Raw genomic sequence first — 14454 nt, 5'->3', positions numbered from 1 at the left:
TGAAAGCTGAGGGAAGTGCAGAGCAGTGATTCGCCATAATGGGCTGTACAGACGTTATCCGCTCACTGCTACCACCCAACGCAATTCAAATTTCCCGCCTTCGCAGTGCTCGCGCGCACCCTGCCTTAAAACTGCGCCAGCGGAAGTTCTGTTCTTTTGGTGCTTGCTTTTCCTCCCGCACGCACCGGCGTTGCACTGCCACTTTTTTTCGCTGACTATCGTAAAAACCAACCCGACGAGCGTTCTAACTAAATGAACGCGGGGGCTGCTGGTTACTTACGTATATTTTGCCTCAAATGTACCTAGTTTTATTCGCGCTAAACAACCGGAAGATGTGTGACAAGCGGCAGCGGCTCACGAGTTTCGAACGCTTATGACTATATAAACCGCTTGGCTTTCGAAGCCTCTGGATTATGCCGCTACGACGGAACGCCGTGTGGCTCTATACTTGGGTCCAGCGAGCGAGCTAGACGACAAGGCGAGCCCCTAAAGTGCTCTGCCCTTAACAGACTCCAAATGAGCCAAACGAGCCCAATCTGAGCAGCGAAACTAAACCAGGCTAGGAAGGCAAGAGTCACATCGAGCAGTAAGCTCGACGAAAGAGGAGGCCTAGAGAAGGGGAGGGGACAAGAGGGTGCCAAAAGACGTGAGGACAAGGCCAATCGGCTGACGAGCGAAGAAGATCCGCCAAAGAACTTGCGACACAAAACGGAACCCCGAACAGTGCAGCCAGCGCGGCGCTCGGTCTCAAGAGGCGAAAGTCTCCAGATGTGCGGCGGTCGCGGCACGCCGTCGACGCCACTGTCATCACGGCCAATCAGAGGGGAAGGTCTCCTTTCTCAAGAGCACCCCCTGTGTCACATCCGCCATACAGAACCCATTGAAGCTGGGAAAGGAAGAAAGAAAAACGATTTAACGGAGACGCTGCCAGTCGTCTCGGCGACTCGCTCGCACCAACGTCGACCCTAAAGCCGTCCGTAGAAGGCCACGATCCGCACCGCACGTAGGAACCGCTGTATTAGAAAATTAACTCCCGCTGTACAGTGAACTCGCGAACTGCTCCTCCTCACAGAGAAGGTCACTCAAGGTTTGTTTTTACTTCTATCTTTCGTGCCCATCTCGCGACTCCAATGTAGACCTCGCGCGGTTGGATTAATGCCCTCCTGGCTTTGCCACGAAGTGTTCCAGAAGCGTTTCTACGCAGCGCGTTCTCCGTTCCAACTGTTCAGTGCACGTCACGCAATCGTCACAAACATCACCGAGGACTGAGAGCCCAGCAATGACGACACCGTGCAAAACAGTAAAAAATTTACCTCTAGGCTCAGCAGTTTTAGTAGCCGTTATAACCTTGTTTTCGGCGTTCAGAACAGCGACCGCAGACGGAAGGGAGGACCGCGGGGAAAGAGGAGGTCCTCCAGAGCCCAGGTCGTACCTGACGCACGACGTCGCGCTCTCTTCGAACCTGTGGGACGTCCTGTCCTCCACGTCCTCGGTAGTCCTAGCAGTCACGCTTCGAGAGGCCCCGCTACGGCCACGGTTCACCCAGGAGCAGGCACTGCTGGAACTTCAGTTCACGGGCGACACGACTCACGGCCTACGTCTCGCCCTCGAAGGCGCCCAGACGAAGCTGCGGCTAAGGTCCACCGACGCCGTCCCGCGAGACAACGTCATCGATGGCACGTCGTCCACGTCATCAGCGGTGAACGTCTCCGGAGTGCCCCGGGAGATGGTCCTGCTGTTCTCGATGACCTCGGACACGGATCCGATATCGAACACCGACGTCCACGTCTACCTCGACTGCACGCTTCAAGACGAGTTGTCTCTGTCGCTGCCACTCCGAGAGATGGCGCGGCAGTCCACGGGTCTCCGGGTCTACAGGGACAAAAGGCTAAAGGTGACAACAGTGCGGGACCTGACGGTCCAGAACGTGCTCCGCAGGGCGTCCCCGTCGTGCAACAGGCGTGAGGCTGCGACGCCTTCACGTTCCGCCGAGTCGGGGAGGGCGTCGACGTCGGAGGCTGTCTCGAGCGACGAAAGCACAACGCTACATTTCCGAGGGGACGTCGGCCGCCTGGCCACCAGGGCCCTCATCGACCTCATCGACATGCTAAGCGTAAGACAATTTTTTTTTTATTTCAAGCGCATTACAAGAGCGCTGCCTCGAAATCACCAGCGAAGCTAACGCTTCGCCACAGGATCGAACGGAGCGCGTCTTAGAGCTATAGTTTCGTAGACGCGTATAGTGAATGTGACCGCCATAGAAAAAAAGAAGCCGCTGTAATGAGCACAGTAAAAAGAAGTGAGCATTGACAGTGTTCAATTGCAAATGACGGCTGCAGCAATAGCATTATCCCCGCGTGTACGCGTTGGTATAAATATATTATCGTGTATAGTTGAGAAGGCTTGTGTGGGAGGAATTGGAACAAATTTTGCGGGACATGAAACCAATGCGCAGCCTCTCATACAACAATAGCATTCATTTTTTTACATCGTTCCTTTGAAAATATAAATTTGAAAGGTTGTGGCAATGTCTGTCCCACATTTCGGCACATGCACGCGAGAGGTTAGGTACCGTAGCACCCAAGATTCGAAAATACTCGGAGTAAATATCCAGTGTCATTCTTAACTGTCCATCTTCCGCCCGCACAAACTTACACATAATCGCGTATACTGCGGAGGCAGTGCCTACGACAATGCACAATTAACTCCAAGGCCCAAAGGTTCAGCTTTCGGGAAAAAAGGTGTGAAAACGCACAAAACACACACATAAGCAGCGCCCTGTCTGTCCCAAGTACCATTTATTTACAGCAGTACACCATGGGTGCGATAAACCACGCCCGTGCATGACACGAGAGAGAGAGAGAGAGAACAAACTTCATTTAGGGGGGGGGGGGGGGGGCGAAGGTCCATAAGGCCTCCGCGACGTCTAGTGCCCGCGACGTCTAGTGCCCGCGACGTCACCAGTAGTTGATCGGAGATGTCTGGGCTGCCCAGGGACTGTTCCCGAAGCTCATAGCATGATTAACGTAGCGTATGGCTTGCTAGCGTGAATAAATGTCCGCCACGTCTCCCCGCCCAGGAATCCAAGAAGGCCATCGAGGTGCAGACGCGCGCGCTGCTCATGCTGACCGAGACCCTGTCCCGCTGCCAGCTGTGCCGAAGCCGCGGCTCGGAGGACGTGGTCATCAACGTCGGCGCGGCGGCCGTCACGTGCGCCAGCCGGCCCTGCTTCGCGGGCGTCCGGTGCCAGGACACGCCGGCGGGCGACTTCCGCTGCGGGCCCTGTCCGCCGGGATTCACGGGAGACGGGGTCCGGTGCCGGCCGCAGGACAGGTGCGGCAAAGACCGCCCCTGCTACCCGGGCGTCGAGTGCCGGAACACGCCCGACGGCGGATACCAGTGCGGACCGTGTCCGGAGGGCTTCCAGGTACGTCCTTGTCTTCCACGTGTGTGCTGGAGGACCTCGGTTTAGCAGGACGGAAAGTTGCGCGAGCTGGCGTTGACTCATCGCGTAAACAGGCGCTGAAAAAAAGACGTTGCCAAATCACGTCGTCCTGCGTATTTCCTTCTTCGTCAGGGTCTTTTAGGGGGCGAAGCACCTTAGAACCTCGCTTTGTCCGGGGCTTGGCGTCCGTGTACACAGTGTTGCGCATGCGCGAGGAGCATTGGTTGGTTTAAATTGAATAGTATCGGATTGGATTGGATTGGATTTGTATATACTGTACCCACGCGTTGTCACTCGTTTACATGCGCGAGTGGGCAATGCCACGGGTGATTTACGGTAAGATGATGATGATGGTTGCATTTTAATGGCGCAAGGCCAGCTGGGGCAAAGAGCGCCAAAAACAGATGGTTAGCTACAACAGATTAAATGTGTCTACTAAAATTGAATAGCAACAGAGGTAAAAACAAAGACAATGGAGATGGCTGGTGTAGAGGGCCAGGTTGTGACTATGCATGATATGATATTAGTTTCAGAAACTGAACTTCTGATACATACTTAAAAACACGTTTGACTGTAAACATTGGTTCATCGCCTAAGAAGTACGATGGGTGGAGTGGGATTTGTTGTCTGTAGATTTCCGGAAAGTGTTTGCGTCGTGTGGTGTGGAGTGCCTTGCATGTGATTAGTATGTGAACTACGGATAGGCCTTCTCCACACCTGCTGCACACGGGTCTCTGAGATCCAGTGAGCAAGTGTGAATGTGTTACATAAGTGTGGCCTATCCGTAGCCTGGCTAAGGCTACTTCCGTGTGTCTGTCTTGTTTGTCTGTTATGTATCTACCTAGGTGTGGCTTTATAGTGTAGAGTTTGTTGTCTGTTTGTGTGTCCCATGTTTCCTGCCAAGATTTGCGCAAGGCTGTCCGTACCAGTGGCTTCAGGTCGAGGTAGGGAACACACGGTACATCTATGCTACTGCGGAGAGCAGCCACAGCGGCACCCTGGTCAGCAATTTCGTTCCCCCGAATGCCACTGTGACCTGGAACCCAGCAAACAATTATTTTTAGTTTTGCGTGATCAGCAAATGTTAGAGCTTTAATTAGATGCTGGAGCACAATGTTTTTCGTAGGTCTGAAGCAATGCAAGGCTGTTACCACACTTAGAGAGTCTGTAAAGATAATGGAGTGTTCTGTTCTGGTTTGTGTAATGTGTTGTACTGATAATAGGATAGCATGCGCTTCTGCCGTAAAAATGCTGCTATTTCTGTGTAATTCTGTGATATTTCTTTCAAACACATCGACAAACGAAATGCGCCCAGAGAACTTATACTACAGCACTTCCTACAGTTACAACACAAATACCCGCACACCGCCTTCTACACCGATGCTTCAAAGTCTTCTTCGGCCGTCGCATGTGCTGCATATGGCCCCAACTTTACCAGTACGAAGACATTACACAGATTTACGGTAAGAACGATCCCCAGTGCTTCGTCCACTCATCATGATTCACTTCGTGAAGATGCATGAATTTTTTTTTTTCCCGCGCCTGTTTACACGATGAAAGAGCTTGGGCAGTTTCAGTGGAGCCCGATAACTTTGGCCTTATAATGCCCATGACAGTGGCGGTCACGAGGGGGGGGTTCGAAGGGGGCGATCGCCCCCCCCCCCCCCTGCAAAGATGTCCTAAGCTTCTTATTTTGTGTTTTATTAAGCATCCCACTTGTGCGAGGTCGTAAACGTGTTGCGACCGTCAGAAGTGCGGGCTCGAGCCAGCCGTTGCACCGCCTAAGGGGGGCCGAAAACCACTGTGCCCCTAAAGAATTTGTGCGCAAGCGGGTTACTTCGCATACGCGCACACACCGGCATGGCTATCACCTCCTTCACAGAACTGGTGCAAGGAGAGGAGCGGTTCTTCATTCGCCCCCCCCCCCCCCCTCCCCCTCCCCCCCCCCCCTAAAAAAAAAATCTCTGGGAATGCTACTGCCTCATAATTGTGTCTGGAAGTGTTACAAGAGGCAACTAACCATTGGCGCCACCAACATCAGTGAGCGAGCCGGTTGTTTGGGACGATAAGCCCCAAACGAAGACGGGCTTACGAACACGACGAATACATTTCAGCTGAAGCACCGATGAACTGCGCACAACACCATCGAGGTGGGTACTTCACGCTTGAAGACAGTATGTCCCGTACTGGTGAACTTACGGTAGCGTGTATACGAAACGCAATTATAGTCGAGACATTTTAGCCCCGTCTGGGTAATTAACTGAAGCTGAACTGTTGTATGAGACGCTATAGACTATAATCTTTTCACGAGTACAGATTCCTGGGCTAGTTGGCGCTGCTCTGTTGAGAAATTCAAGCGGTCAAGGACAAGGAAGAGAAGAGACACCACTCAGCGCTCTTCTTTTTCTTGTCCTTGCCCGATTGCGCTATTTTTTCAACAGTGTAATCTTTTGCATGTGTGGCGGTCCGTAGAAAGCGACCGCATTTTCTTCACCCCGTCTTCCCCTTCCAGGGCGACGGCACCCACTGCGAGGACGTCGACGAGTGCGACGCGGCGCGGCCCTGCTTTCCGGAAGTGACGTGCATCAACGAGTCCCCGGGCTTCCGGTGCGGCCCCTGCTCCCGAGGGTACGAGGGCCGCGAGCACCGCGGCCTGGGGCTGGCCTTCGCCCGCTCACAGCGGCAGCAGTGCCAGGACGTGGACGAATGCGCCGACGGACGCAACGGAGGATGCGTACCCAACTCGCGCTGCATCAACACCATGGGATCGAGGCGAGTCCGCTCGCTCGCCCGAGCCAATCGTTTGTAGCGTGAGCTACACTGGCCGAGGTTGAGCAGTTTCGCGTGGCTCCTGGAGATCCGTGCTGCGCATGCGCGAGGAGCAGTGACGTCACACGGCGCACAGCTGGCGCGCCGGAGCCGCCGCCGCCGCCGCCGCAACTCGATTGGATTGGATTGACTCGGATTGGATTTAAAATCGCTTCAGCAGCAGTGACCACGATAGTCAGCTAATCCTAGACAACCAGGAAACCTAAGAATAACCAGCTGAACCTTACTTAGCTCACGCTACATATATCCTGGCATAGCCGAGCTAAGCCACTGTTAATTTTTTACTACACAGAGATTATACGATCAGATTGTCGAGTAACACGGGCCTGATCGCTTGGTTTGCCGAATACAAAACGGCGTCACGGCTTGACTGATTACAAAATGAAATATGCAAGCTGGAGATTCAGTAGACGTTACCGTTTCTTTTTAAAGCGAAAGCTTTCTCAGTGGGACCGATGACGCACTGTCAGAAAACTAATGCATTTTCCTGTAGACCGGTTGGTAGACCGAAAAGTTCTGATAAAATCTCTAAATACAAGGTGCGTGCGTGAAACCGGGCTTCCACTGTGTCAGAACGGTTGCTTGAAAATCGCGAAACAGGCGGCTCTAGATAAAGCAGTATGCACACATCGATAACGAAGGAGGAGTACAATGGTATACCTCTATCTGATAAACCAAGTGTCGGTGTACATTTAGGTCGCTCGCAGATGCGTTTACCTGGTGCGCGAACAATCGTCGCATATGGGTTCATTCTTTTTCGTGCGTCATTTCGGTCTGTGAAGGTTTGCCGATCCATTAAAGGCACTTTTAGCGAAGTTTTGGACGCAGTTGACGCAGTCTTACTGATGCGAGACAGCTTCCGCACTTCTGCCAACTTCCTTTAGGAAGGGGCGATAAAGATTTTAAAACCGTGACCGACGGCGTGAGCGGAAAGGCGATAACGAGGTTTTACGAAAACCAAAATGCCGAAGTTCGTGTTAGCTCCTATACCAAAACAGGAAAAACACCGACTTACGAACAACCTGCCCTTATTTTAGCCATATTTGGCTTGTCAGTATACGAGGCGGCTTACTTTGCCCCCTTTGGTATTGCAGAACTGGAAGAAGGAAATGTAAGGCATGGTACGATGCGCCACGGAAGAAACGGATGAAAGAATACGACTGACAAAAACAAACGAAACGACCATTTCTGCTTGAATCTCCAGAGGTCCATTTTGGCCAGCTGATGGGGCACCTTGTCTCGAAGACTGGTGGGTTAGCAATTAGGTAATGGTAAACACACGCATGACCTCTCGAGATTTTGTGCAAAACGCAAAACGCGCGCGGAGGAATCTCGGAGGCCATGGTAAACGCGATCATGTAAGAAATTAATCCAGGAAGGCAGAAATCAGGGTCGGCAGTTCCCAAAACATTTGTCTCAAGGTAACTGAATAAGAGTAAAAAGATAAACAAATGTGGAGGGGAGGAGCGAAAGGCTTAGAGTAGACAAGAAAAAAGTTGCATACACATGTACGCACATGCATATGTATGTATGCATGCGTGTATATGTATACATGTGGGTGTGTATATAACATAACTAACGCACGCACGCACGCACGCACACCCGTAAGCCTCCGTCAGCGATGACCGCTTCTGTGCTACACGGATTCTGCTCAGAACTCACTCTTCCGAAAACTGCAATGTGAAGACTTTCAGTGCAAACAATGCCCACCGAACTGCTTTAATGGGAACGGTTACCCACACAAAACTCCCAAATCAGCGCGATGCCGAACGGTTATGAAAAGCGGGTGAGAAAAGAACCGTTCTCAATCAGGTCACATCCACCCGGACCATCTACCCACTTCGTTTCGACAACCATCCACGTTTTCGCGCTCATCGCATTATAACGACCCTTCCCTCGCACGACACGGCACGAGGCCCTTTCAAAATTCACGACCTGCGCAGGGTGTGCGCGGAGTGCCTGCCGGGCTACCTGGGCAACCAGACGGCCGGCTGCCACCCTCGACCGGGAACGTGTCCCGACGGGACGCTGTGCGACGCCAACGCCGACTGCCTGCCGCCGAGAGCGGCCCCGGGGGGCCCCGAGGAGGCGCCGGCCTACGGCTGTCGCTGTCGCGTCGGCTGGGCGGGCGACGGCCGCCATTGCGGACACGACAGGGACCTCGACGGATGGCCAGAGGTAACCCACCCCAGTCAGGGGCACAGAGTGTCACACTATACTCGAGAACAGGTTAAGAACTGCAATAGCTCATGTACGGTATCACTCCGCCTAAGCTACGGACCCGGACATCAACTTGCGCGCGCATTTTGAAAGGAGGTTGCTATGAATGTAACGCAATAAAGCTTGACTTTTGGCTAGTTGGGTAAACATGACTCCTTGAAAAACAGTGCGAAAAAACTCGGACGTAGAGAGGGTAAACAGACACCAGCGCTCATGTCTGTTTAACCTCTCTACGCCCGAGTTTTTTCGCACTGTTTCTCAAGGTTGCTATGAATATGTGATATCATCTGCCTTTGCTCACGTAGTTTGTCGTCGCTGCAGTCGTTTTATAAGAATACTAAGTCCAGAAAATCACGGAAACGGCTCATGCCATGTTCAAAATACTTCCAGTAACGCATTACTTGCGCTTCGCGGAGTAACATCCGGCTGCGGTGATGAGGCGCAGCGGCAACTTCCGTTGCCGTTCTTAAACTTGTACCGCTTGTACCCGAGTATGAGGGAAATCTGGCGCTGCAATCGCGGGGCGTCGTGGGCGCCGCCATTGCAGATAGCGAAGTTGCTCGATTACTTGGCTTGGCTGGCCACGAGGCTCCTTTTTTGTCTCGAAGCCAAAATCACCAAAAAACGGCAACATTTTTTTCTTGTTTATCTTGCATGAAGCTTCCAAATAATCACTGACAAATATTTCTGGAGCTTAAATTTTATAATAACGAAACAAATTTGATTAACCTCCTACAGTAATATTGTTGCTTCCCTACAGCTAGAGGCAACTTTTCAGCCTGTTCGTGAGCCATGCCAAGGTCAGTGGAACGTGTCCGCCCGGTTCCTTCTAGTATATTTAGACCCCTGTAACACGGGCACTTTCAATCCGGATTGAAGCGAAGCGCGATTGACTTTTTGAGCGCGCTCTACGCACCGTCGCTGCTACACGGCACGTTTCGATTCCGATCGATAAGTTGCACCGGTTGCATTCAAGTACGCCAGGCTTGGTAACTTTGCGCGGTCGTAGTTGCATGGAACTATATAAACTTTATATATGGAACTATATGTAACTTCACGCTTATTTGGGTCAAGTTATTCGATACAATTTGTGGCGTTAGTCGAAGCTGTCACCTTCTGTGCCATTAGTCAGCGGGGACGAGAGTATCCCCGCTTTCCTCCGATCGCCCTTGGAAACCTCAATCGCGCTTGAGAAACCAGGATTGAGTTCCGAGCTGGATCGGGCTCGATCGCGATTGAAACTGCCGTGTAGCAGCGCCCGATCCGGACTGAGCTCGATCCGGATCGACTCAATAGCGATTGAAAGTGACCGTGTGACGGGTGTATTAGCATCGAATTATATGGTCAGAGGGAACACAGACTCCCTGCGGTCAAATTCGGAGTCTGGCTATTTCCTCCCTCCTTCGTGCCTGCGTGTGTTCATCGCGAATATGACGTACAGAGGGCAAGATACCTGTCACAGCTACTGATACGTCTGGCCTTCTGTGGCATCGGCCTGAAGTAATTGATTAGGCAGTGCCTACTCTGTGGACTATTGGATGATGATTATCATGAACACAGGAATAATGTGCATGCACATTATTCCTGTGTTCATGATAGTCATCATCCAAGAGACCACATGGTAATGCTCAGGTTTCTTCTGTGGACCGTACCACGGCATAGTTGATTCTTATTAGCCTAACGCAACCTAAGATAAACATAAACAATGCGCATAATTGACTTGAGAGAACGGCGTTCACCCGCTAGAGCACTACCGCTCACACGAAACCTTTGTGAAACGATTGCAGCGTATATGCCCTCACCGGGAGGTTCTTGTCGCGGGTGTTTGAAGCCCGGCGATAAACGTTGGCACAGCCAAATGAATGAGGCCAGCCACGCAGCTTTCGGGGCGGAATAGTGCACGCGATTGTGCTGTCTCGAAGAGGGCTAAAAAAATGAATCATTACACAAACAATAAGAGAATAATTCAAGCAGTGACAGCAGAAATTCGAGAAAGTATACGATCACGCGAAACGCCGGTTCACTTCGTGGAACGACCCTGCTCTAATCTTTCTGAAAGCAGTCTATATACTAAACATTCGCGGGAATGTGTCCTTCCAAATTACGCGGAAAGAATTGCAGTATATTTAATGTGGCCTGCGCAATCACCAGAGCGATGCTTAAACTGGTCTTTGTAGCACTTTTGTTTCTGGTACAACTTTAACCCGTTTGTTCGATGTCCGCGTTGCCTACTGCCATAAGCTTCAAACATACACCTCTAGGCGATTACGCTTTGAAGCGACGACGGTGAGACGGAGGAACTTCTTTCCGAGTTGCATTTTTTTTTTTTTTCTGTTTCCGGCGATTTCACCGGCTTGAGGTGTGTGGTGTCTTTAATGAGTTCGCAGTTCTGTAATGCGCACCGCGAGGGTGTCGAGTTCAAACGGGCCGAACACAACAACAGCGGCGACATTTGGTGACCAATTACGCAAAGTTCTCGAGCGTTTCGCAAAGCTCTTCCTTGCCGCTAGAGCATCGAGGATAAAGTTGTGCCGTAGGAAGATCGTCACGCCTATAAAAAGCGGCTTTGTTAGGCTCCTGGACGAAGGAAACACAAGACCGCCTTCTGAATTCGAAGGCTAATACTTGGCGCACTGCTCGCTGGGTCGTCTTCAATTTAAGTTGAACCCTAACTAAAAGGGTTCAACTTAAATTGAGGGCGACTTAGCGAGCAATGGAACGGAATATGATAGGTGTAACGTTAAGGGACAAGAAGAGAGCGGAGTGGGTCAGGGAACAAACGCGTGTTAAGGACATATTAGTAGAAATTAAGAAGAAGAAATGGGCGTGGGCAGGAATGTAATGCGAAGGCAAGATAGTCGTTGGTCGTTAAGGGCAACAGAGTGGATCCATAGAGAAGGCAAGCGTGGCAGGGGGAGGTAGAAAGTTAGATGGGCAGATGAAATCAAGAAGTTTGCGGGATAAACTGGTCGCAGTTAGCAGAGTATCGAAATACTTGAAGATCTATGGGAGAGGCATTTGCCCTGCAGTGGGCGTAGATAGGATGATGATCATGATGATGACTTGGCGCAAGTTTTCGACAATTGTCAGCTTTGCGCAGTACGAAGATAAAAGCAGACATACCAATCTGCGGATTTCGGAATTGGTAAAATTCGAAATAAGCGAGGAAGACGGGAGGGCAGAAGTTATGTACGGAGGGGGGGAAGGAAGGAACAAAAAGTTCGGACTAGGGCCGAAACCTCCGCGTTAAGGGGCCAATAATTACCAAATAAATAAAAGCGGGATTAAGAGCAGTGTCATGCCGCGGCAACCGGCCGCGCTCCGGCAGGAGTGGAGGCCGCTAATGCACACAATTAGTTTAGTGTACCCCTTCATCCCACCGCCCTTCAGCGGCAGGATACCGCACCGCACAACTAGCCACTCGAACGATATATCCACTGCTTCAAAGGTACCGCCCCATCGCCCACACAACCGCTTTACGGATACAACCGTTTCAACGACACTCACCACTTCAAGGGTAACGTCGCTTCAACAATACCCCCGCTTTAGCGACACCTACCACTTCAACGATACAGCCGCTTGAACAGTAGAACCGCTACAAGAATACCGCCGCATCAACGGCAGCGCCACTTCAAGGAGCGCTTGAGTTTGATATATATGTTATTGACCTGATTGATTGTAGGGTTTAACGCGCCGAACCAACGCAGGCGATTAGGCACGTCGTAGTGGAGGACTCAGGATTAATTTTGACCACCTGGGGATCTTTAACGTGCGTCGAAATCTCGTACACACGGGCGTTGTTTGTTTTTCGCCTCCATCAGAAAAGCGGCCGCCGCGGCCGGGAATCGAGCCCGCGACCTCGTGCTCAGCAGCAGAACGCCTTAGCCACTGAGCCACCGCGGCGGGTATACGATATATATACACACGCACACACGGCAACGGATTCATGATACCATGTTACTATCTTTTCCCCCCTCGCAGGTCGCCCTTCCGTGCCGCCACGTCCGGTGCTACGCGGACAACTGTCCGGGCACCCCCAACTCGGGCCAAGAGGACGCCGACAACGACGGAGAGGGCGACGCGTGCGACAACGACGCCGACAACGACGGGGTGCCCAACGGGCCCGACAACTGCCCGCTGGCCGCCAACCCCGGACAGGAGGACACCGACCCGGACGGACCGGACCACCAGGCGAGCAGAGCGCACCGCGCGGGTTCACAACTCGTTCCGCTGTGCTTTTTTTTTTGCAGCGAAGCTCTTAGCCTCTAGATGGTCGGAAAATTTCTACTACTATGTATATTTTATTGGCGCAAGGGCGTCTGAGGCCAAATAGCGCCAAGACAATGTTTGTTTTGTCACATTTGTTAAAATGCCATGGTCGGAAAATTTCGTGTCGTAAACAAAAACACAGGCAGGACCCACCAGTCCTCGCCCAAGACGCCGAGCGCACGCGTCAGGCTAATCAGGCGTGCAGCATAGAGATCAGTATTCGTTAAAAAAACACACAAAACAAGCATCGAAACCGCATTATGGGTGGTAAGGCGCCCGTGAACAATGGGACCATGTGTTCCTAGTAAAGATTATGCTTGCAGATTATCCTTGAAGGCTAGGCAGGACTAGTGTCACTAAAGTGAGCAGTTCTTGCCCAAGACGCCGAGCGCATAAGTCGGGCTAGGCAGGACCCAGGATCTGCCGCCAGAGAAGCCGAGCGCAAGCGACAAAGCCACCGAGATGACGAGAATCATTTCGTACCCTCCCCCAGTAGCATTTGTAGTGGCCGACAACTGCTTCGCTGGACATCCACTTTAGCAAGGCGGGATGGCGACCCTCTTTTGTCCTCCGTTTTGTTGTGTCGGCGCCGCCGAGGCGGTTGGTTTCTCGGACGGCAGCTTCCCGCGCACTTTCATCGACAGGGCGAATAATTCAGCTTATTGCGGGCACTATCGACGAAGTTCATCCGATGTTAGATCCTGGGACGCGTATACAGCTTTTCGCGGGCCGTATAAACGGTGCACAAGAGCCGCTTAACTTTTCTTACGTATAGAGAAGCACAAACCGGTGACTTTCGAAAGCTTTAACGGTGGGTCTAAACAAAAATAAAATTTCGGCGTCACAGCGAGTCTGTGCGGTGACGGTATGAGTTTTTTGGCAATACCCTGGAAACTATTATGTTCTTTTGCGAGGTAAATTGACAACATTGCGAACACGTAAACGAAGATTAACGTAACAGCTGCTAGAATCCACACTTACTGTTAAGAAAGGGAGCAGAGTTATTGAACAGTAGAATGCGTGACCAAGTTAAAGACCCAGACTACCGCCCGTCACTGCTACTTCGCGCAGCTGCCTTGAACTTCGTTTTGTCGACAGTTCACGGCTACTACTGTTACATCGTCGAAGTTCACTGCTTTCAACTGACATTTCTGCAGCGAACAGCAAAAGCCAACGTAACTGTCCTTTTTCACGTGGTTTCTTCCCGAACGATACCGACGGTATACTATCAGCAGTTGCAACATCAGACAAAACAGACGGTAAAGTGTCTCGGCCGCTGTAAGACCGTCTGTTTGTTCGCTGCGAAGCCCCGCTTTACAATACTTTTTCACCTTCGTACTCAGAGCAAGTACAAAACTTGTCTTAACTCAGTGAACAAAGAACCCGTCTGCGGTTCCGAAACGTCAATTATATTTTTATGCGTGGTCAGTGTTCCCTTTTATTTTGTACATTCTCATGCCTGACCAGACGACATTTCCTTGAACCCTCGATTATGTACTGAGAGCAACCATTTTATCATCGGACTGTGTCAACGGCAATAGAACTGGCGCAGTCGACAGGACCCTCCAATTACGCATGCGCACCACAGACCAGAGGACGGTCGAATCTTTTTGATGTCTAAAATATTGACAAAATCTATGCAAATTTAAACAAGGAACACGTGCGGGGATTTTAAATGGCACATTCAGGCG

General features: G+C 51.4%; 2 protein-coding genes across 3 annotated transcripts in view; one reads left to right on the top strand and one right to left on the bottom strand.

Moving 5' to 3' along the window:
- Jing (AE binding protein 2 jing) overlaps positions 1-14454 on the bottom strand; it is a 159045-nt gene that overhangs the window by 68044 nt on the left and 76547 nt on the right. The gene's annotated exons all lie outside the window — the stretch shown is intronic.
- Tsp (Thrombospondin) overlaps positions 868-14454 on the top strand; it is a 28977-nt gene continuing 15390 nt past the window's right edge. The window contains exons 1-5 of the mRNA XM_077674426.1: positions 868-2113; positions 3080-3427; positions 5958-6217; positions 8218-8452; positions 12476-12685. Coding sequence (XP_077530552.1) covers positions 1280-2113; positions 3080-3427; positions 5958-6217; positions 8218-8452; positions 12476-12685 — 1887 coding nt within the window. The 5' untranslated portion in view covers positions 868-1279. The remainder of the gene's footprint in view (positions 2114-3079; positions 3428-5957; positions 6218-8217; positions 8453-12475; positions 12686-14454) is intronic.

The sequence above is a fragment of the Haemaphysalis longicornis genome, unplaced genomic scaffold (genome assembly GCF_048455015.1).
Source record: "Haemaphysalis longicornis isolate Haplotype H1 unplaced genomic scaffold, Haemaphysalis longicornis Haplotype H1 scaffold_6, whole genome shotgun sequence".
Taxonomy (NCBI): Eukaryota; Metazoa; Arthropoda; class Arachnida; order Ixodida; family Ixodidae; genus Haemaphysalis; species Haemaphysalis longicornis.
Note: the sequence above shows the minus strand (reverse complement) of the source record. Positions and strands in the feature narration are given on the sequence as shown.